This window comes from Peromyscus californicus, unplaced genomic scaffold, assembly GCF_007827085.1.
Source record: "Peromyscus californicus insignis strain IS unplaced genomic scaffold, ASM782708v3 Scaffold_5__1_contigs__length_169319896, whole genome shotgun sequence".
NCBI classification, from domain to species: Eukaryota; Metazoa; Chordata; class Mammalia; order Rodentia; family Cricetidae; genus Peromyscus; species Peromyscus californicus.
The window spans coordinates 148,697,630-148,722,923 of NW_026294573.1; the positions used below are offsets into that span (position 1 = coordinate 148,697,630).

Here is a 25,294-nt window from a genome sequence, read left to right on the forward strand (position 1 = left end):
AAACATTCAAGTAAAGATAATCCCTATAAAAATTCACTGACGTGAACTGACCCATCGTTTTGAAGCACACAGACAGGAACAGCACTTCCAAACTTATTTCTTGGGCTGACACAATTTTGAAAAAAAATCAAGACAAGCACATTATAAGAATGAACACTATCTAGTTTAAATGTTTTCAAAAACTTCTTTTTAATCTGTGTTAATCATCTCTTTGAAATGTTGTTTCCTGTTTTATATAGCTTTCTAACTTATTGTTTTACTACCTGTAATTTGAGACTTCATACTTCTAGCATGTTCATCATTTTTTAATCCTTTGATTTTTTTCTAGTAGTTTTTCTTGTAATTTTAGGTACATTCATTTTAAAAAGACATTTCCATGGTGTATAATATATATCTATATCTCTCTATATATAGATGCCTACAGCATCATAGTGTATTAGGCATATTTTCACAAAATGAACATTCATATATCTAAAATACTGATTATTTTAGCTGTAGTTTTTAGACAGTTTACAGGTTACCATTTGTTGTTCTCCACATTGCTGCAATTTAAAGTCATTTTACTTTTGGATAATGTATTTCAAATCTCTATTGACCATATTTTCATTAACTAGAATGGTATTATTATTTCTATTTTTAAAACTAAATGCTTCCAAAAGGTCAATCAGTTCTTTGACATCTTCGGTAAAAGGTATAGTATCTTTGATGAAATAGAAAGGTTGGAACAAGAGTTGGCGGCTAGAAACCAATGATAGTAGAATCTTCAGTGTTCTTGTTCTTGTATTATTTTATATATGACCAGTTCTTTTTTTTTCTATGATATATTTTAACAATGGTTTAATTATGACTTTTAGTATTTTTTCTTATTCTATAGTGTATTTGTATTATTGATTCTGTAGTACTTGTCCCTATTAACTTTTTCTGTACTATTTTCCAAGTTTCCTAAACTCAGGACTCATTATTGCGTTTCTCTAGTATAATTTCATGGCTTTTAAATGTGCAATTTGCCTCATGGTTTGTAAATATTAAATTTAATATTCCAATCTGTTTGGAAACTACCACTCTGAGAAATTCTTGCATTAGTGAATTGGTAATAATGGTGTCACATGGGACTTTCATATAATGAATGCTTTTAATGTAACTTTTGTCCAATTGAATGCATACTAGTTCTTCTATACTTTGACATACTTACTAATAAAGCTCTTTTTAAATAAGTCATACAGAATTTCAAAGTTACTAGAAACTAAGTAACCACAAAGGACATTCTGATGGTTCACTTGAGCTTTTTGTTTCCCCTTCTACATTTAGATTAGATTTACTTCATATCTTCCATTTGTTTTAGAAGATGTATATTAAAATATTATGTATTGTTATTATTAGACTTTTCCTGATATGCAAAACATGTTTCCAGGTGTTAGAATAATTATTCTCAGCCTAGTACATAGGGTCATGCATGCTAAGTTCAAATGTACAGAAGGATTTAGGAATATCTTATGAAGAAATTTGTCAGGCCATCTATCCTTTTACTCAAAAGCAATAGCTAACCTAAGGCCTCATACCTTCTAATCTGTGTCTTTATACATTATTTCCTATCTGTCAAGGAACATAGGATGAATGTCTTTTGGAAGCTATTCAGGAACATACCTTTACATTTCTGTTTCAGTTTATTATCCCTGAAGTAGTTAGATATACAAAGAGATAGGAAAGAGATTGTCTAATAGTCAGATATGCAGAGTGATAAGAAGGAAAGAGATAAGGCTGTATTTCCTAGGCCCTCAGTGTCAACCCGCCTGACTTCTCTTAGGATGATTCTCTGAAATTTGGAGGCCTGGTCATTTGAAGTAGGTGACACATATTGAAATGACTAGCAGTGAACACATATTTGTTCTGTCACTAAAAATAAATCCAAGAAGCTCAGTGTAATATGATATATATATATATATATATATATATACACACACATATATATATGTATGTATATTTTGAGTCAAAAATATGAGAATCATATTTTAAAGATCTTAGATTATGATAAAATATACATTTATAACTTCACAATAAATATCTTGAATTTTAGCAATTTGATATATGTGATTACTTTATAATTTATACTTATTTATACTTAGTAGGTAATTATTAAAGTCATAATTTCTTATTGAAAATAGATTGTTTTATACAATATATTCTGATTATGGTTCCCCCAACTCCTCCAAGATCCTTCCCACCAACCCAAATCTATATCTTTTCTTGCTCTCTTTCATTAAAAACAAACAGGCATCTAAAAAAAAAACTAAGATAAAATAAAAACAAATAAACCTGAAGTATAAAAGAAACAAACAAACAAAAAACAAAGAGATAAAGAAATAGCAGAAAAAACACATATAAATGTAGAGACACACACATTGGCACACATAGAAATCTCCTAAAAACACAAAATTGGAAACCATAATATATAAGCAAAAGACCTGTAGGGTAAGAAAAAGAAAAAAACCCAGACAGAACATTATGAGAGGAAAAACAAACAAACCAACAACAAAACCAAACCTCCAAAATTACTATTGAGTTTGTTTTGTGTTGACCATCTACTTCTGAGCATGGGGCCTGGCCTAGTTTGTTTTGTGTTGACCATCTACTTTTGAGCATGGGGCCTGGCCTTTAGAGTTCTTTGTATACAGAGTGAGACTCTGTTAGAGGAAAGTTGTTATTCATTTGCCAGTGGTAATCAACTGGAAATAGATTCTTGGTTAAGGATGGAGGTTTGTGTCCACTTTCACACTCAGTGCTGGCACTCCATCAGTCCCAGACCTGTGCAGGCCCTGTGCATGCTGCCTGTCTCTGTGAGTTCGTATGTGTACCAGTCCTTCTGTATTTAGTAAGCCTTGTTTCCTTAGTGTCTTCCATCTCATTTAGGTCTTATAATCTTTCCACCTCCTCCTATGCAGGATTCCCTGAACCTTGAGGTGGAGCATTTCATGGAGATGAGTGATGTCCTTCAATGGATAAATGGATAACAAAAATGTGCTACATCTATACGATGGAATATTACTAAGCTGTTTAAAAGTAAAATCATCAAAGTCATAGTTAAATGGATAGAGCTAGAAAAAAATATCCTTAGTGAAGTAACTGCTGTGGGATGGTCTGTATGTCAAATGTGTTGCTTTGATTGGTCAATAAATAAATCACTGATTGGCCAGTGGCTAGGCAGGAAGTATAGGCGGGACAAGGAGGAGAATAAAGCTGGGAAGTAGAAGGCTGAGTCAGAGAGACACTGCCAGCCACCACGATGACAAACAGCATGTGAAGATGCTGGTAAGCCACGAGCCATGTGACAAGGTATAGATTTATAGAAATGGATTAATTTAAGCTGTAAGAACAGTTAGCAAGAAGCCTGCCACGGCCATACAGTTTGTAAGCAATATAAGTCTCTGTGTTTACTTGGTCGGGTCTGAGAGGCTGTGGGACTGGCAGGTGAGAGAGATTTGCCCTGACTGTGGACCAGGCAGGAAAACTCCAGCTACAAGTAACCCAGACCCCAAAGACAAATATTGTATATATTTACTTATATTTGAATGTTTGTAGTTAAGTATTCAATAAGCAAGGTACAGTTTATATAACCCACAGAAGTTAGGTATAGCATAAGGAACAGAGGGGAGGATTGAATCATACTAAGAAGAAGAAATAGTATCGATAGGTATGGATGGATAGTTATACATTTAAAAATACTTTATTTTTAAACATTTTGTGTATATGAAGGTATCTGAGTGTGCGTTTGTGGACATGATGCCAGCCACCTGGCCTGGATGGTGGGAACTGAATCCAGGTCCTCTGCAAGAGTAGTATGTGTTAACTGCAAAGCCACATATCCAGCCACTGAAAACACACTTTAAGTTTCTTATCTAGAATTCTTATCCTTTATCTTCCAGGAATTACAATTTCATTCTATTATATAGACTTTACACAGGCCACTATATGTTTAGGGGAAGTAAATCCTATGTCCAGTTTAAGTAATAAGCTGTGGCACTGTTTTGAGTGGTTGTAGAACCTCGAAGAGGATCGAGTTATACTGAGTGGGTTTCTTGGGGTTGGGGTGGGCCTTATAATAGGCCCATATAATAGCCTTATAATAGGCTGTAGCCTTCTGATTCTAGTGAAATGTGTTTGCTGACTGACTGTACCATGCAACTAGGTTCCTCTTGTTCCCACTCCCCAAGCTTTAACCATGATGCACTATTTTCTTCCAACCCATGAGCCAAAATAAATCCTTTATCTTTTAATCTTCTTCTTTGAAACACTTTATCCAATAGCAAACAAGGTAGCTAGCTACCATAAGTACCGTCCATTTAAGCTGGCAGCACATGACTACCCTGGACATAAGCATATCTTAACTGCAGACCTCAACTTAACAAAAGATCAGTAAAACAGAACTAGGCTCTTGGGGAAGTGGCAGCTTCTAGGATAACAAATAAGGAAGTGCTTTAAAAAGGATAATACGTTTTCAGTAGGACACAAACCATCTTGAAGGACCATCAAAATGATAAAAATGAATTCTTATATCTAAATAAAATAGTCTTCTGTGAATGTAAACTGATAAACATGTATAAATAAATAAGAGAATGTTATATGTTGATTGCTAATATCAAATTTGATGAGGAGCAAGATGAAAGATACACAGTTTCAAGGCTTATTGTAAATTATTATAAAATACAAAAATGAGCATTCTAGATTCACAGTGATGAGAGAAGAATACCCCTGTACATCCTGGGATGGTCCTGGCTTTCACCTGACATAGTATAATGGAGCCCCTTTTCAGTTTTGAAAGTGGATTGGTTAGATGGTAAATTGTGTGGTTGACTTTTTTATAGGTCTCTGTTAGGATTATTTTACAAAACTAGTAGATAAGCATATCTCATGGCAGTCTTTGTATCTTTTATAGTAACCAACTGCTTATTCTTTTTTGTAATAGTCCTTCTAAGTCAGATCCTTAATAACTGAGTCCACTATTTCCTAAACTTTGCATAGAACAGAATTTACAAGATAAAATTATATATAATTTTAATAATCAGAGAATTATAAAATGGGGACTTCTGTGCATCATTAATTTTCCCCTTATAGCTTGTATACCCCAGCAAAATCTTTCAAGCAGTATAAAAATTACAATGTGTTTACATTCTATTTTCAAGTGAATGATTACAATGAATATAAGTAAAAAACATGTTTCCCATTTCTCTTACATGATTAAACATTTTACATATCACAGGTGAAAAACAAACTATCCCCAAGAACCCATATACATTCATGTCCAATCAACTTGTTATAGATTAACAAAGTGTAAGCAAGCAAGATATTTTTCTCAGTCAGTTCTTTTACTGGGAGGCTGCATATTGTGATTACAAAGAAAGGGTCTATTATTTTATTATTTATCTCAAAAGGTAATCTTATGAAAAATCTTGAATGAATCACAATTCTAAACTTTTATATATGAAAAACAACCAGTCAGCTCTACTTTAAATCCTCATCAACAGTTTTTTTTTTTTTTTTTTAATATCAGGAAACTGAGAGCAGAAATAGTTGCAAGGAATTAATCATCACCTTTGATCTCCAACCCATTCTAGTAAGAAAAGTATTCCAGCCAGCAATAGCAAGGCTGCCATTGTTCCTGTTCCCTGACCTCAGTGAATCCCTGTTCAACTATTAAAAGTTTTTCTAAACTTTAAATTGTTCCTCAAGATTTTTTTCCTTAAAGCCATTAAATTTCTTTTTTACCGTAACCTTAAGTCATATTTAAAGCTTTGTTTTAACTACGATGCACACCAAAACCCCTGAACACAGCTCTCAACATTAAGGTTAAAAGAACTTGAACTAACAGCCGGGAGGTGGTGGCTTATACCTTTAATCCCAGCACTCGGGAGGCAGAGGCAGGTGGATCTCTTTCAGTTCGAGGCCAGCCTGGGCTACAGAGTGAGTTCCAGGAAAGGTACAAAGCAACACAGAGAAACCCTGTCTCAGAAAACCAAAAAAAAAAAAAAAAAGAACTTGAGCTAGCCTAGATTCTGGGACTCAATTGTTTTCCTTAATCATTAACCTAAGCCACGGTCTATATGGCTTTTCAAGAGAAACTCATAAGTCCGAGCTGTACAACACTTCCTTGTTCGTATTTTCTGTCCTCTGAAGCCCCTGATTTATCAGGGGCAGGGGCAACACCATATCCTGCCTTTACTTAGATTAATTTTCCCAGTAAACTAACCCCTATCATAATCTCTTACTATATTTATTGGAAACTCTCAATCATCAAAATTCTCTTTAAACCTTGTAGTGGTATTTGCTCTGTCCATAATCCTGGGTTATACAGCCCAAAAGAGGTGATGCTTCCTGTGGTGGTACTTGACCGGAGCTGGAGAAGGGTAACAGCCCCTTTTCCTGGCTCCTGGCTATGAGGTAGATTCACTTCTGGTCAGATCAGAGAATGACTTCTGCTGTCTACTCCCTCCGTTCTGTAATCATGACTGTATTTTCTCAATTTATATCTTAATAAATTCTGTTTCCCATTTAATAGACTCGTGTGGATTGATCTTAATAAAACAGTATGGCTTAAGAGGAAATCATCTTCATAATAATCTGCAGGTAAAAGAAATGCTCAGTAGAACAAGACATTTCCATGAGATAATCACACTCCATTAAAGGTAGTGGGGATCTCCCCACACCCATTCACACCATTTGAGACACCAGAGGAATAATGGCAGTGGTAAACACGTAAAGGCACAGCAGTAGCAAGAGACGTTCTGGAGCCGAAGCCTTTGGGGCCTTGTCTATTTGAGATTCACCCATCAGTGCTTACATTCTGGTGGGCCAATCTCCTGAAGTCAGTTTCCATCAGCTGTTTTAATTAATGAAAGTTGGTTAAAAGTAGTGGTTCTTATAGATTTAGAATCTATTAGAAAATTTCATCTGCATGGGAAACATATTTAGAAATATCTTGCTAAGTGTATTTTCCTAACCTTGTTTTAGAGAAATGTATCAAAAACTTTTTTAAAAGATTTATTATGTTTTTAATTGTTAAGGGAATTGGGGAGAGGGGAGGAACTTTGTGTACATATAAGTACAGTGCCCATCCAGAAGAGGGTTGTTGTGAGCTGCCTGATGTGGGCACAGAGAGCTGAACTCCAGTTCTTAGCAAGAGCAGAATATACTCTAAACGCTGAGCCATCTTTTCAGTACCCATTGTAAACATTCAATCATTAAAGTTTGCTGATATTATGTTAGAGCCTAAGATGTTAAGTTCATGTAGAATCATGATAAATGGATATGTCTGCTGTCTTGGGTTTTTACTTTTTTCTATTGAGATGAGGCACCCCAAGAACAGCAACTCAAGTGAGACAGGATCCACTTTGGCCCACAGTTGTAGATCAGAGTGGGAAATTAAAGGAACATGCCTCAAACAACTAGCTGCATCACATCCACCATCAGGAAATTGGAATGAGTGCTTGCTTACCAGTGCCCTGCATACAGTGCCACACATACAGTCCAGTTCCCAAGCAGTAGATGGTCTTACCCACTGAAGTTGGCTTCTCTGTATCAACTGGTGTGATCAAGATGACCCCTACCAGCATGCCCAGAGTTCACCTCTCAGATGATTCTAGTCTCTGTCAAATTACAACGAACGCATAACCATCACATCTGCTTACTCAAGAATTATGGAAAAAGAGAAAATTCCATCTGAGATGGCCACATCTATGGCTTATTGCTTTCCTTTTTCCTTTGGAACCAACATTTGCTATCAAATGAATAATATGGGTTTCATATACATCTTTTAAAGGAACTTAAAAGGATTATAAATATGGGGAACTCTAGGTTCGGACTTGTTTCTATAGCCCTGGTTTCAATTACTCTTTGTGTTGTTAGGATCTGAACTGTTATTTAGTAGCTATGGTGGACATTACCCTGCCTTGCTTAACCTTAGAGTCTGCTTTAGTTACTTTTCTCTTGATATGAAGAGACATTATGACCAAAGGAACTTAAGTAGGTCAGTATTTAATATGGGGACTCACAGTTCTAGAAGTTTAGAGTCCATGACCATTATGGTAGGGAACATAGCAACAAGCAGGCAGGTGTGGCACTGGAGTAATAGCTGAAAGCATCCATTCTGATACACAAGCATGAGGCAGAGAGAGCTAACTGGGAATTGTATGGGCTTTTTGAAACTTTAGAGCCTATGCCCAGTAACATACCTCCTCCAACAGGGTCATACTTCCTGATGCTTCCCAAAAGTCCCAACAACTGAGGACCAAGTATACAAATAAATGAACCTATAGGAGTCATTCTCATTCAAACCACCACAGTGTCCCTAAATCAATATCCAGTCTTACTTCTCATTCTGCTTGCCTCGCTAAGCACTTCTATGCAGTGGTCCAAGCTGTCTACCTCATGAATTTTATGATAGTATGGTGTAAGTCTGTTTATTTTGTAGTTTTATTTGTATGCCTTCTTAATTCAGCACTATAGTGAAACCAAGATGCATTTTTATTTTTCATTTCATATTATTTGAACCTTTAGCAACTAAAATAAATATATTTGCATTATTTTATTAAAATGTGTGCCGGTGAATGCTTGATGCTGATGGTAGGAGAGGTTAGGAGAGGGTGTTGGATCCCCTATAACTGGAGTTACAGATGATTATGAGCCACTTTGTGGTGCTTGGAACTGAATCCTAGTCATTTGGGAGAGCAGCCAGTGCTCTCAACCTGAACCATTTCCTAGTCCCCTTTAGAAACTTATTTAAAAGAACAATTTACATGAAAAGTAACCTTTATTTAAAGGATAGTATAATTTGTTTGATTAAAGATTTTCTTTTCCCTTTTGTAAATGCTTGAATTCTTTTTATTAGGCATATGTACACCTTTGGAAGCATAGTTACACCTTTAGAAACATAGTGTATGTGTGTTTGAGGAGTGGTGTATGAGCACAGGTGTCCCCACACATGTCCCCTTCCAGCATGTACATTTGATGAGTAGAGGAGACTATCGTGTGTGTTATTCTTTCTGAATCTGTTGCTTGCAATTTTGGCTAGGATTAATAATCCTAGGAATAATAATGGCTGGCTAGCAAGCTCCTGGGATCTGCCAGTTTCTGCCTCCCATTCTTTGGATTACAGGCATATGTGGCCATGCTTTTTTTATATTCATGTTGGATATTAGAACTCAGGCCTTCTTGCTTTTACAAGCACTGTTATTCACTGAGCAATCTCCCCAGCACAATTGATGACTTCAGCTTGATAACCACAAGTTCATATGAGTAACCTAGACAATTTGTAGTTAAATAACCTATCTCCTTTGAAAATATAGTACAAGAAATTATTTGAAGTTCATTCTTTGCTTTCTCCAGTGAAGGTTTATTGATTTCTAATGGCTACTTCATGTTTGGGAAAATGGTCACTTATTACACGTTGTCTTCCTTATATGGCATTTCAGATTTGTAGTGCCTACTCCTGCTATATTTTTGCAAAGTTTAGAATTATAAAAATTATTTAATGGGTCACAGGTAATGCAGCATCAACCTCCCTCATAAAGAATGTTATTAATGACACCCACAAGGCAGCTTTCTGTCTATTCTGGGCAGTATAAATTTAATGTGTTGTTTTCAAGTATGTCATGTGTCCAGATGCTACAACAATCTGTGCATTAAAAGGCATCAAAAGAAAAGTAAGCAAAGTATTTGTGGATATCTTTTGGTGGGGACTGAAGGATTTCTGATACAGTTATTTTGAAACAGCCAGTTCTGTTAGGTTTGAGAAAAATCAAGTCCATTGTTTCCTTGTGGTAGTTATACATTTTTTATCAGCGGGGTTTAAAACTCTCCCCACGGTCAGCACAGTATCCTTCTCCTATATTACTTATTTCTGTTGGTGGTGTTACCATCTGTGTAGCATAATATTTTGGCAAGCACAGTCCATGACTAGTTACATTTGAAAACTCTGGCAAGGAGTAGGTGCTTGTTGAATATACTTGGCCCCTCCCCCCAGCCTTACTGAGTATCTCTAAGGAGTGAGTGTGGCCTTGGACTCTGTATTTTAATGAGCTATACTCAAGGTTGAGAATTATTGCTGTTATCAGTTGTTCTGCCTCATAGACCCATCTAGGCTGTTTCCCAATTCTAAACAGCCAATTCATAAATATCACTTTGTTTCTGTGTGCTGCTCCTATGGTGGATTGCCTTTGGAATTTTCTTAGCTCTGTGCTACTTCTCAATTCTATTAATTATCTTCTAACTTCCCAGTCTAAGTAATGGTAGTAAAAAGGTAGTAAAAACCTATTGAATTTGGTTTCCTTACTGCACAAAAACCCTTTGATGAGTTCCTGTTGCATCAGAAAGCCTATCAAAATTAAAAGCCTTAATAATTTAGTCCTGCTGCCCAAGCAGCTTTCCATCCAACAAAGAGGCTGAAGGGCATCACAGTCCCCTGTCAAGCCTCATGCTTTCATCTAAGAGTTTTGCAAATGATAGCATGTAGAAGAATTTACCTGTGAGCTTGTTAAAGAAGAAGTAGTGGTCATCAGATTTGATGCTTACACCAATTACTTGGAGGTCTAAAAGTGATATAGCACTGAAGCTCTGTGAATCTTAGTCAGCGAGATTCTGCTTCATCAGGGCTGACTTAGTAGGAACTACTTCTTGATGGATAATAAATGAAGGATGGACAGACATTTTGATAATTGCTGACCTAGAGCCTTTAGTCTGTCCTGGTTTATGATGTCCCTGCTCCTGGATACCCAAGATTTCCTCTGAGGGGCTGACTTCTGTGTAGCTAACCTTTCCCAGGATTGGATTTCCCCATTTTCCCCAGCCCCCAGATAACTCTTGAAAGGTCCCAGTATTCTCTAGAGTCTTGAGATAAACCTAATTCAGGATGGGACACATTTGTTTATTTTACTCACTTTTCAGTATGACCCATTTGGTCATATGTCCTCCTATGAATATTCATGTCCCGTATAAACCCCTGATATTACATTCTTGAAATCGTTCCATCCTTAAGCATGTCATTTTCACCTATTTTCATTTAACCAGATTCTCATAGTCGATATCATTTTCACATAGACTTTTTGTTTTTGTTTGGGGCATTATTTTAGTAGCCTAGCCTGGCCTCAAGACTGACCTTGAATTCCTACTTCTAGAGTTTGGTTATTAAAGTCCTTTGTGCCACTAAGCTCATCTATAATTAACATGTGGATAATTCCATATTTTTACTCCTATATCATTTACTTTTTAATATAGATTAAAACAAGCAAGAAAAGTCAAACAAAAATTCCAGCTAATTTGTTTATTACACTTGACTGTTATTCTTTCAACCTTCCTTTTTATTATCTGTGGTCATCTCCATCCTTCTGTAGTCTTCTCAATTCAGAGTTTGTGTTCAAGCTTACATGTAGCTATATCCAGGCCCCTTCACTATTTACATTCATAATGAAACTTTATTCTGTCTCTCAGTTCCTCTATGTATTTGCCATATGTTGTCTACCACTTTGGCTACTATTGGCCATAGTTGACTCCATCTCAATAATCAGTCACCACACATTCTCAGATTTTCAGTTCTTCATTAATAAAAAGGACATTTAGTTCAAACATTTAGTTGCTTTTAACTCCAGAGATTGGCTTATCATCTCACAAGAGCTTTAGTGTCTACAGATGCATCTACCAATATATTCTGATTAACTCTGTACTCTACCAACAATCCTTCTGTAGCTAGACCCAGAGGGTGTCACTTGGCTCCTCTTTATGGTCCCTACACCTCTGTTTTCTTTGTTCTTTCTGCTGTGCCCATCCTGGAAAATCTGAACTCTACTCTATCACACTTTCTCTACATTAGCATTAAGCAGTTGAGAATGCCAAAAGAAATGTATTATGTGTCATAATATAGCCCAGTGACTTATGGTCACCAAATTCATGTTTTTTGGGGTACCACTCCCCAAGTCTGTTTTCTTCTCAAAAGTCTACAGTCCTCCAAAGCAACCAGTTTCTGACTCTCCAATTGCCTGAATCCCCACCTTCCTTTTCACAAGTAGCTTATAACATTCTTCATATTTCACAGTGAACATGGTCTACCAAACCCTCTTTCTTATTTGCTGTCAAACCTCACTTCTTGGATGTATTGTTGAGTATGTGATAACTTTTTAATCGATATTAGTTAAAGGGGTAGTTTATGATGATTATTATATCCAGTATCTTTCACCTCTTTTATTTTTGTCATACTGTTCACCTCTTTTTTTTTCTATCTTATATGGTTTATGCTATTTGTAACCTCTTTAAGCAGCATTGCTTCCATGGGTCATAAATAGAATCTCTTTTGGCCTGGTGCATTTATTGCTTTGGCTATTTCCTTTATGTCTATGATTGGCTTCAACTGAGTATGATGTGAAAGATCATACAACTTTTGCATTCTGTTTTGTCTTATTTCTCATAAGAAAACACAGTAGTTCTTATTCTACTCATTGGTACTGTATTTATTTTAGTTTTATAATTTAGTTGAAGAGTCCCACAACTAAGATACATTTCCTAGAACATGACTTCTTGGGTTTATAAAAATTGTTATTCTGTAGTTATTTTTCTTATAAGTTTCTGTATCAATGTTTGCAAGTGATTGGAATTTTAGAAATCATCTTTTCACATACTCAACATTTTGAGATATATTTTGTAATTGTAAGCTAAATCAGTTAGGGAAAAATAAGGTGAACTGATTATTCTGACTACTCTGATAATTAAAAGTACTATTATTCCAGAGCCTCCTTCTTATTCTAATGAATTGTATCAATGCAGCAAGCCCTCTGTATCCAAGTGTATAATATCCAAGGCTTATACATTCATAGTTTCAGCCAAAAGCACATAGAAATAGTTTCTGTACTGAACACACATAGACATTTTTCTTGTTATTATTTTTCTCAAAGTTCAATAAATATGTACATATAATTTACATTATTATAAAGATATGAACTAATCTCAAGATGATTTAAAGTATATGAGAGAATGTATAAGGATGTTATCAATTAATATTAACAAAATTTGTTAATTGATTAAGTCATTAACATTATTTAGCATAATACTAAATATAGGTCATAATAATGCACATTGTCTGCTTTACACTAATAGATTTTCAAATTGTGTATTTGTTATCATGTTTCTACATATGGAGAATCATCTCTAGAAACCTGAATCATAGATAGTGCCATTTAGGCAAGGTCTGAATGATTTTTTTTCAATGGAAATGACCCTGGTATTTATTATTAAAAACGAGTTTAACAAGTAAAGATGTATTGAAAATATTTTTAAAACAAATTTTAGAGCTTGAGTAGATCCATGAAAATGAATGAGCTAGTTGCCATCATGGAACTCAAAGGTAATGTGAGCCAGGCTTGGTCTAGCATGTCTCTAATCTCAACATGTGGAAGAAGAAATAGAAATGTCAAAGTTTCAAGGCCAGCCTTGACTACATAGTGAATTCATGGTCAGTCTAGGCTATGTGAATCACTGTTTTTATGTTGTTTTGTTTGTTCAAATAAAACCAAGTTTGGTAGCACAGTAGAATATAAATAGGAAACAAGTGATGAAATTGGATTTTTTTTCTTTACCTAAAAAAAGCCTTGTCATCATTCAGAAGACTCAGATATATTAACTGCATTGTCAAGTTTTTGAATACTCTGGAAAAAGTGAATGTGTCATACAATCAAGAAGAAATATCATCCATAATCACCATTGGATCCTGCATGATGCTCTATTTTTGTGACTTTTTAAAAAAATTATTTTAGATTTACTGTCTTTTCTGTTTAATTATAATTTGATGTCTAATGAAGAATTTTCATAGGTTAGGGTCTTTCTTTTAGTCACAAGCACTAAAATAATTATCTTTTCCCTGGCCAAAGGTTAAATATTTTACTAACCTATATTTTGATATGAATTTGAATGTTACAATCTGGATTTAATTTTTTTTTTCTGGAAGAAGAGGCATATACAAAGGCTTTGGGTTTCCTACTTTTACATTTATTCTTTCTGGGCTTTATAAAAATGTATAGTTGAGCAAAACAACATTGTTTCTATGTGATTGACCATATGAATACTTTCCTTTTTAAAGGTTCATTTTGTGTGAGTGAAAGTGAGAGTGGATATGTGCATGTGAAAGTGAGAGTGGATATGTGCATGTGAATGCCAGTGCCCAGGAAGGTCAGGAGCATCCGATGTCCCTGGAGCTGGAGGTACAGAAAGCTGTGAGCTGTACAGCATAGGTGCTAGAAACCAGACTGAGGTCCTCCGCAAGAGACTATGTCCCCTTAACCACTGAGCCATGTCTCCAACTCCACTAAATAACACAAAGTATGTTTAAACATACATAGGACAGAAATTGCTGTTTAGTGCAGGTTAAGAAAGCATTTCTAAAGAGTAATACCATCTTCGGGCTTAAAAGTTCTAGAATGTAAAGTTTAATTAACTAAAATTTTAATTATGAATTATTTCAATATGTAATCTAAATTTTGAATAATATTAGTATTCTTTCTTCCTTAAACATGTTATCAAGTTTCAGGAACGTTAAAAAGTTCTCTGATGACTTAATCTGAAATTGTTCCTACAGCAAAATACATAAATAATAAATAGCAGCTTATTAATCCATATTTTAGTTGAGTTGGGTGTCAGAGCAAGTTACCTCCTCAGGGAAAGCAGTGTTCTTTATAAAAGAAGGTGATGAGACATAGTCTCTATGGAATTAAATTGTGAATATGATGTTGGTATTGTACACGCTAATATAAATCTGTTATTCTCTATCACAACGCATTTTAAATTGTGGCTGATCTCATATGCAAATAGCTGCCTTATTCGAAGTCATGTCTGAATGTGCTAATGTCTCCCTGGATTTCTTAGGAGTTTGCTATCATGTCATCAAAGCAATAAAAATGAATGATGATTGCTGCAAAGCTTTGAAGAGCAAAGAATGTTTTCAAATTTCTAGATGATTGAAGCATTGACAGTTGGTGCCCTACAGACGAATGGGCATGTCTTTAGATCACATCAAACAGAATCAATGCACTTATTAGTAAAGTAAAATGCTTTTCACTATTTTCTGTTTGTTTCTCCTAACAAAATTAAGTCATGTTAAAAATGTTTTGTAGGTTTCTTTTATTTTTTTACTCACCATTTGGTAGAATACGTTTTTTCTTTTGCTGAAGGAATAGAACTATTTCAAACAAAAGAAGAATGTTGAATTTTTGAAATTCTCATCAAGTATTATTATCAATCACTGAAATAATTAGAAACATAATTGAAAGCCAATTTTTTGTCTTTTGTCCAGATCTTTGAAATTCCTTTGGTTTTTATCTAAAACAATTATATATATATATATATATATATATATATATATATATATGTACATATGCATATATCTACACACACACACACACACACACACACACACACACACATACACATATATATTTATCATATTTGTTTACAGCCTACAGACACTTATGACCATTTAGATTTTTAACTTTTTGGTATAATGTTATGAAAAAATGAATAAGGTTCAATTTCTTTTAATCAAAAGATACTGTTTTTTATTACTACAAGTAATGGATTGATATAATACTTGCCTTGTAAGTGTTACTTTTGTTAAATGACCAGGAAGAGAAGGGTAGTATAATGACAAGGAAGACAAGGTTAGTGTAAATAATAGCCATTTGGCACACAGACTTAGCAGTTGGCTGTGTTTTATGTGTTTAACTTAAACATATTCCATGAGGAAAAAAAAATCTATATTAAAGGAAGAATATTATCTTGTGTTTTATTCATGTAAACTGACTTCTCTCTTGATATGGATACATCTTCAAGCTCCACACAATTAAGATTAAAATAATGACTCCACTTTACTATTAATAAATGCAAACACGATGCAAAATAGAACTGCTATATGAATACATTATACCTATTGACATTATTTACAGCTTGTCTTGACAGAACTATTTTTAATGTTTTGATTTATAATAAGTCAGACTATATAGGATTAGGTGATATTTTAGTTTCATTTAGAAAACTTTAAGAATGTGTCATCTTAGATGTAATAACCCCATGGTTTATTAGAGGTAGAGACTTAATTCACTTGACTTTCTGTTGTCAGAGATATTTTACATTCTTAGATTTTGTTATACCATCAATCTGATATTATTATAAAAATAAGCTTTTAGATGAGCTTATAATTTTCTTACACCTGGGTAAGTTGTTACTTTGGGGATGTTTCGCTGTGTTGAATAAGATGATTGTTGGCTGTGAGGATATGTAAAGAATGTAGTTGAACTTGAACAGGCTTCAGATGTACTTGGTATCTGAGAACCCTTAATAAAGTTTGTTAGGAAAAACCCCATCAGTTTATTTAGAGCCTGAAAGAGCTCCCCTTTTATTAATCCAGTCCAAACCTGAGAAACTAGCAGAGATTGTCCTGTCTCAAATTCTGATCTGAGCTCCTTGAGGTTTCCAGACTATGAAACTTCTGTTACCACTGCCTTTTGTAGTATCACCCATAGAAATGTGTTGTTGAATCAATCATGATCGTTTTAGAGGAACTCCTCTGTGAGTTGCTCTCTGTGATTGCCGCCTCTGGATGTCTCCTCCTTCAGCACGAAGCAGACATCACAGTGCACACTAGCCGTCCGTGGTACAACATCAGCTCGTTCAGGGGGCGAAGACCTGGCATTGTTTTCATTCCCTACTCCTTTACATAAAATTTCTGCTTCCTTACAAAATAATTTCCTCATCTTTTGCTAACTTCCTTACCACTCACAGGTAGTTCCATGTGCCTGTAATTTTGCCAGTTTCTTTTCTCGATATAATTCCATATGCTTTTTGTCTATTCTTTGGGACTCTAGACTTCTGTTTGTCATCCACTCATTTCTACTCTGCAGTAACCTAAAGTGATTCGATTCAGGGCACCAGTATTGCTCATCCTCTGCTCTCTGATTCCACCCTCACCATCTCTGTATCCCTCTCTTCCCCCTTTTTCTCTCCCTGCTGTCTCTCAGGAGAGAAGTCTTAACTGAACTTTGCTCTTCAAATATTTTTGATTTTTTCTTCCTATATACATTTCAGAAGTTAGCTTTTCCAGCCTCTTTAACCCCAAGTTCTTAGAATTCCTGTCTTTATATATTTTTATTTATTATTTTTAATTAAAATCTAATTATATAACTTCTCTGCTTCCTCTCCTCCCTCCCCTCCACAAAGATCTACAGGCCCCTAATGACTGCTCAGGGAGGGAGGGTTAGCTTCTTCCAGGGATGCATCACCTAATTGGTACCTAGCACAAAGTAGGCAGTCCTGAAACCGAATATGCTCAAGCCACAGTAAACAGACAAGACAGATTGTATTTACATATTTGTGCATATATATGTAACAATAATAGGAGACCTTTATAGTTTTAATCCTAAACTGACGTCCTGCTTGACCATATGTTTTTCACATAGAACTACAGTAAAAGGAGTGGGGGACAACTTCCAGCAACCAATATTTGCATTATTAAACGTTTGTGACTTCAGTAAATACGGCCCACAAGTATCTAGTAACTCACAAGAGAATTTAATTCTTTTCTCAAGGATGACAAATTATTAAAAGTATTTCCTCTATCCCTTGGATGATCATGTTTCTACAAATGGGACCTCCCAAATTTGTCTGGGGGCTCATTTATATTCCAATACATTAGATGGAAAGGAAGAGAATACGTGGTCATGCTTGGCAGTTTTTCATACTTAATTTGAAAATGATACTTTCAGACTCCTAGATCAAGAACTTAATTACATATTTTTAATTCAAGCTAGGAAATATAGTCTAGCTGTGAAAATAAGAAACAGTGAGTGTAGATTTGATGAGAAGAGTATAGTTTCTGGTGCAATGGTTAAATTTAATAAAAATAGAATTTGAAAACTGATTTGAGGATTATATCAAGTAGCACATACTGAAAAAGCGAGAATAATAATACATGGAAGTGCTTTCTGCTGTTATATTACAAGGAGCAGAGCAGAGCCTAAACCCACCCATCTTGGCTACATTTGTGAGGCATTTCAACACAAAATTCCAACTGTCCAACTCACATACTTTTAGCCTTTCTGTTTTAATGTAACACAGTGGATAACTATAAAGAAATTTGCCATTTACAGATACTATTATCCAACACTCTGGTTTAACCAAGCTTAGTTCTTGATGAAATTAAAGTAACCTAGAATAAATATGTGGAGATTTTATCACCAGTAATTGTATATCTGATTGTTTATTTGAAAGTTTTGTTTTCTTTGTAGATATCTAATTGAAGTTAAGTCAGCAGCATTTTACCCACTGTTTAAAAAAATGATCTTAAGGAACTTTTGGGGGAGTTTTCAAGTAGTTTTTTAAAAAGTGTTTGATTATAATTGTTTTCTTTCTTTTTAGCAGATATTTTGGAGATCAAAGATGGGTAGAAAAGACTCTTCCACTACAAAACTTCCTGTCGATCAGTACAGAAAGCAAATTGGTAAGCCAGGTACTTTTGTGAATGGAAATAAAGGAAAAGACAGTCATGTATGTCGATTAAGGAATACATTTTCTGTAATATATGTGACTCACAAAAGTGTAAGACTAAAGAAATACCTTATAGGTTATTAGGAGGAAAAGCAAATATAACCCTGCCTCCTAGCAAATAATAGACTTCATGTTATTGGCTTTTTCCAGTGCTTTTGTGATTTTATCGATGGAATAAAACCAAAATTATTATTATTTTTAGGAATAGATGCTGTTTTATAGTATTTTACATATTATTATTTAATAAATTAGTCCTTTAAATTTAATTTAATTTTAATTTAATTCTGTTGCCTCACAATGACAGTGATTTAATTATTTCAGAATAGAACATTAAAATATACTGAATAAAATATAAATGCCATATGTAGAACTGAACTTAGAAAGACGAGGAAGATCTTTCCAGGAGGCATAAGTGAAGTCTTCTGAGAGAGGAGATGCAAGACTCTGGTGATAAGATCCCATGTGTATCTGTAGATCCTAGGACAGTGTCCCTGGGGAAGGTGGCCATGTAGAGAGAAGACAGCACAGAGACAGACAAGAAGCAGCCTGCTTTGATGCATGCTTTCTCTGTTAGTACACATGACGTGCTTGTCTACAGAATACACATGCACTGGTTAGGTAGAGCATGAAGGAAGACCTGAGATTTCAGAATGTTTGTAGCCTAGGGCCACAGTCTTTAAAGAAAGTGTAATAAAGTAGAAATTAGACACTAAATGAAAACTTCCACTTCTTAACATAACACTCTCTTCCTCTACTCTTTACCTCTATTCATTCTTTTTTAAAGAAAAAAGTAATTAATTAATAACTATTTAAAATCTACATATATTTATATGTACACATACACACGTCAATATATTTCACTATCAAAAAGTCAATTAAAATATACATTATTCCACATAATGGATAAATCCACCTAAAATCTACTCATCAATTTTCTGTTGTACATGGCACAATGTTATTAAATGTAGCTCATATTAGATCTTTAGATGCTGCAACTTGTTTCTGTTTGACTTACATATCCCCATTCCTGTCCTTCAACTTGTGTAGCAACCAAAGATACCCATTACTTCTTTTTTTTATTCTTTTCTTTTTTAGGTTATACTATAATTACATCTGTTGTGGAATATTAGTTGAAGATGTGTTGCATTTGTTTATGCTGTGGAACATTTGCAAAGATGTGTTGCATTCTTTTACTTTGCATTTTTTTAACTCTGTGAAGCTGTGTTATTGTGCCTGATTAAAATACCTGATTGGTCTAATAAAGAGCTGAATGGCCAATAGCGAGGCAGGAGAAAGGCTAGGCAGGGCTGGCGGGCAGAGGGAATAAATAGGAGGAGAAATCTGGGAATGAGAAGAGGAGGAGGAGGACATCAGGGGTCAACCACCCAGCTACCCAGCAAGGCATGGAGTAAGAAGTAGAGAAAGGTATACAGAATAGAGAAAGGTAAAAGCCCAGAGGCAAAAGGTAGATAGGATAATTTAAGTTAAGAAAAGCTGGTTAGAAATAAGCCAAGCTAAGGGAGGGCATTCATAAGGAAAAATAAGGCTCCTGTATTTATTTGGGAGCTGGATGGTGGGCCCCCAAAGTACAAAGCCAAAAGAACCAAATAGTGAAAAAAGAAAAAAAGCAAATAGCTACATACATAATTTCCTCCTTCCTTTGCCCCCTCTAAAATTTCCTATATATCCCCCCTTGCTGTATTTCAAATTCATGACTTTTTTTCATTTATTTTTGACATATATATATATATATATATATATATATATATATATATATATATATATACACATATGACTTCTTAGTTCAATTGACTCAAGTTATCAGGCTGTCGGCAGACTGCAGTAAGAATCTTTGCCAGAATGCAACTTGTGTGGCCTCTAGCCCATTCCAGACAGATCATTTGTTGTTTGAAACTTCATGAGCTGGCCTTCCACTAGCCACATTTCTCTAACATTCTGGTCTTCTGAGCTATACCCCAAAATTGTCAATTAAGCTCTACTACAATGTTATAGGGTTCTTCTTGCCTGCAGGTCCAAGCTCTTTCACATTCCTCCTACAAATTAGTTCCAAAGTCCCCCAAAACAAATGAACAGGTTTGCCACAACCAAAACCCCTCTCTTGGTAACAATTTTCTGTTACTTGCTCTCATCATTGCTGTGATGAAATACCTGACAGAGGCCACTTAAGGAAGGGTTTATTTTGAGTCACCCTTCAAAGGATATGGTCCATCATGTGTGAGAGGGCATATTAGTAGGGGTGTGTAGTAGCTGGTCACATTGCATCCACATTCAGGAAGCAAAGAGGGATGAATGGTGCTCAGGTCTCCTTTTATTCAGTCAAAAAGCTCAGCCAATGGATGCTCTTTTCTGAATTTCTGGTAGAATTCATCTGTAAAGGCATCCAGTATTGAGATGCTTTTAGTCAGGGAACTTCTGATTACTGATTCAGTATCTTTATTTGTTATTTGTCTCTTTAGTATTTCTATTTATATTTGATTTCTTCTTTGTGCCATGGGCTAACAACTCTTTCTAGGAATATATCCATGTTTATATAAATATTCTCATTCCTTCTAGTTATTCAGTTTGTTGGCATATCATTATCCACAGTAGCCTGTTATGATCTTCTTTGATTGAGTTTATTTTCTTGAATTTTTTCCCTGTCTTCATTTTGGTATTTGTTCACTTCCCTTAGTTTAGAAAACCCTTACTCTCTCTTGTTAATGATTCTCATATTGCATTTTAGTCTGTATTTCATGTGATTCTTATCTAGTATTTATTATTTTAATCTCTCTGCTTATTTTGGACTTAATTTACTGTTTGTATATTTTTGAGCTATTTTGAGTTGTTTAGTTGGGATGATTCTCTTTTTTTATTCAGAAATTTTTTATTCATTTTACATGCCAATCACAAATCTCCCTCTCCCCTCCTCCCACACCTCCAGCCTTCCCCCACCCATGCATCCCCATTCCCTCCTACAAGAAGGTAAGGCCTCACATTGGGAGTCAGCAGAGCCTGGTACATTCAGTAGGGACAGGGATGATTCTTATTAATGCAAGTAGTTATTATTTTAAACACTACTCCATGCAGTGTCAGTCCATTTCCTGCTGCTTTATCAGAACTAGACTAATCCTAATAGTATGTAAAGAAGAAAAGATTGAGAAGGTATGCACAGGCTGGCGGCTTGTGTGTGCCTCACTAATGTTTCTTAATATACCATCAGATATCGTGTGGAAACTGAGAGAAATCCTAAATCAGCTCAGTCTATGTTTCTGTTCTACAGTCACCAGTCAACCATGAATCCTTCTTGATCCTGCATAACCCTAACTACCTCCTACCTCCAAGTATTAGTACCATTTGGATTGTGAATTACATTTCAGTGTGAGTTTCTAGCTGTGGCACCTACTTTTGCTGCATGGAATTAATTTGTTCATTTTCATGTGTCACAAAATGTTTCTTTCAATCAGTGATTATTTAAGAGTTATTTACATTTACATCATATCTGTGAATTTTTCTATTTGGCTTGTGTTACTGATGTCTAATTTCTTTGTATTCAGAAAAGATACTTTGAGTGAGTTTAGTTTTCTCATATTTCTTAAAATTTGTTTTGTGCTCTAGCACATCCTGCAGAATGTTAGCATGTCCTCAAAATATGTGTAATCTGTTGCCACCAGATTGGATACTCTGTATTCATCTATGAGGTATATTATCTAAGTCCACTATTTACATTTTGTTGATCTATCGATAAATAAAGCTGCATACTATCAATATATTATTTCCTATTCTAGTGCTATTTCTGGTTTCATGAGCTGTTTGTATGTGTATCTATCTATCTATCTATCTATCTATCTATCTATCTATCTATCTATCTTGTATCTCTGTATCCATTCATCTTTCTATCTCTCTTACCTCCACACACATACATATATGCATGTGTATACTTATGCATATATGTATATACTTTGAAGTTTAGTACATATAAAATATGCCTGCTTAATCTGTAGGTTTAAAAATACATGGATTCAACTAAGCTCAGAATGAAAATTTATTAAAAATTGTCTCTGACCTTAACATGATGAGGGCATGTTTCTTATCATCATTTTGTAAATAATACAGTATTATAGGCTTTGTACTGCATTAGGGACTATACAAAATCTAGAGATGTTTTGAGTTCCACATCTTAGCTCTGTGCTAACAGCATGTGTAGACAGTATCTGAATTCCTGGATGTGAGCATCTACCGAGTGTCCTGGCACTACCCTCTGAAAACTACAGAACAACTACAAACATTTATAATAACTACATCCTTCTCTTGAATTGGTTCCCTTATAATTACATTATGATTTTTTCATTTGTCACTGTTTTTATAAAGTTTGTTTTTGTCAGATGTAAGCCTCGTCACTCCCGTGCTTGTCCTCTGGCTGGCTCAAGTGCCTTCTCTCGCTCTCTGTTGCTCTCGCTCTCCCTCTACAATATCCTTTCTGTTTCTGTAATGACACAGCTTATGTATCATTAAGTCTAAAGTGACTCATCTTGAAGTACTTCCTTTGTGTCTCTTTGTTTCTTTATCGATACATGTAATCCATTTACATTTAAAGTAATTGTCAATAGAACAGGAATTATGTTTGCCATTTGATTGTTTTCTATTTTTTCCATTTTTCCTCCCTTCCTGTTTCTTTGCATTTGATGATTTGTTTTTCATGCTATAAAGTCTTTATCTTTTTTTATATCTACTATTTATGTTTGTCTCTGGACACCCAGAAGCTTACATGGAACATAAAAGTCTAGCTCATGCTGGTAACAACTGAAATTCATACAAAAACTGTGAAGAGTGATTTCTGTGTCATCAGGTTTTGTAGAAGCCTTCTGTGTGGTCCATTTTGGTGGCTTATATTTAGATACAACACTAATACTGATTATGATTTTCAGACATACTTTATATGTTATATATATTTAAATGCCATTGTTTAAGAAAGAAGAATTAAACTGTTCTAAAATTATGACATTTTCTAGTCTATTTTTAATTAATTTCTATTATTTTGTTGCTTAACATTGAAAATTTAATATTTATTTTTATTTTATTATCCCATTTCTCTTATGAATTAAAAAAGTATTTGAAAAGTTTTTTTTTCCTGAGCTGTTTTTGTTTTAAAGTAGTATTGGAAATTCCCCTTCTAGCTTTTGTTTAATTCTCAAGTATTTTTCTCATTATTCATTTTTACATGGACTTTAATATTTTGATTTTATGCTTTTATGTATAGCCCTCAAAATCCTTCTTTTTGGGCAAACAAACTTACTTTATAGCATTTATGGTAAATAAAAGTTCATTATTTCTCCAGTTTCACTTTATATTTATTTAATATTAATTTTCTTCACTAGTTTGCACCCTATCTACATCTCTGAAATATTTGGATTACATCTGTTCATTCTTAAGTATTTAAAAACTTGATTTTCTTTCTTTCTTTCTCTCTCTCTTTTTTCTTTATTTTTTGTGATTTGTATTTATTCCCTGTTTTTATCTGTCACATTGGGTTTACTGAAATTTAATGTTAATCAAGGTTTTTACCATATAGAATATTCTTCTTATTTCTCATATATAATTATTTGTATGTATTACATTTTAGTATTCTTGAAGGCAGAAACTCTTATTTTTATTTGTATCTATTGTGATGTTCACAGAAGGTATTTAATAAAGATTTACTTATATAGCTTTAATTTTTTATTTTTGAGATTAATATAATTACAATATTTCTCCCTTCCCTTTTCTCCCTGCAAACTCTCCTGATAAACTCCACTTGCTTTCTTTCAAATTCATAACCTCTTTTTTCATCAATTATTATTACATGCACATATGTATATATGCACATACATATTTCTAAATGTAAGCTGCTCAGTCTGTATAATGTTACTCATTCACGTTTTCAGGGCTGAGCATTGGTACTGGATAACCTGCTGGTATTCCCTTTCCTAGAGAAGACTATCTCTCCTGTTTCCATCATTCTTTAGTATCCTGTTCTTTGTGAGGACTGGCGCCTTGTGGGCTCTCTTTTTCCACTTTGGCATGTTATTGTTGTTATCCATGTCAGTTTAAATATTTTTAACTTAGAAACTTTACTAAAGAGGTAGTTGTGTAACATTTGTGAAATTTTTGTTTTTTTCCTATGCTTAGTCATTTTTTTTTGTTTTCCTTTAGTATCATAAATCTTAGTGATTGCTTATTTTTATGCTTTTAAAATATGTTGTGGCCTTTGCAGTGTATGATTAATGTTACTATGTTCTTCCCAGCACTGAAAATTATTTGAATTAGCTCAAAGTTTGTTCTGAGATTTACATGTTTAGGGACTAATTTTCCAGGTTGTTTGTTATAATCCAGATATCTGTAGAATTTTGAAGAATTTCTTTTTGAAATTTTACTATTACAAGTATATTAGCTTTATATTTTAGGAAGCACGTGGTATCACTTTATGTGACTTGCAATGGCTCAAGTTGTATATGCTCACAGAGCAAGGTTTCTAATTGTTTCTTATTATGCAATAATATCACCAACTTGGTTACTATTTTAAATAGATATTTTCTTATGAGTATTTATAATTTTGTTTATCTTTAAGATACCAAAATGCAAATTGTTTGCTGATGTATCCACTAGAGTTTCTGATAGATACCCCTAAGAAAGCCTGTTGAGTTTTGGTTTCATAGTGAAATTTCTGTTTGTACATGTAAAATTCTACTGTACA

General features: G+C 34.4%; 1 protein-coding gene across 2 annotated transcripts in view; it reads left to right on the forward strand.

The window, feature by feature from the left end:
* Triqk (triple QxxK/R motif containing) overlaps positions 1-25,294 on the forward strand; it is a 68,115-nt gene that overhangs the window by 25,963 nt on the left and 16,858 nt on the right. The window contains exon 2 of one of the 2 annotated variants that reach the window (XM_052717613.1): positions 18,436-18,517. In XM_052717613.1, the coding sequence (XP_052573573.1) occupies positions 18,457-18,517 (61 nt within the window). In that variant the 5' untranslated portion in view covers positions 18,436-18,456. The remainder of the gene's footprint in view (positions 1-18,435; positions 18,518-25,294) is intronic. The other variant, XM_052717614.1, reaches the window with a different exon arrangement.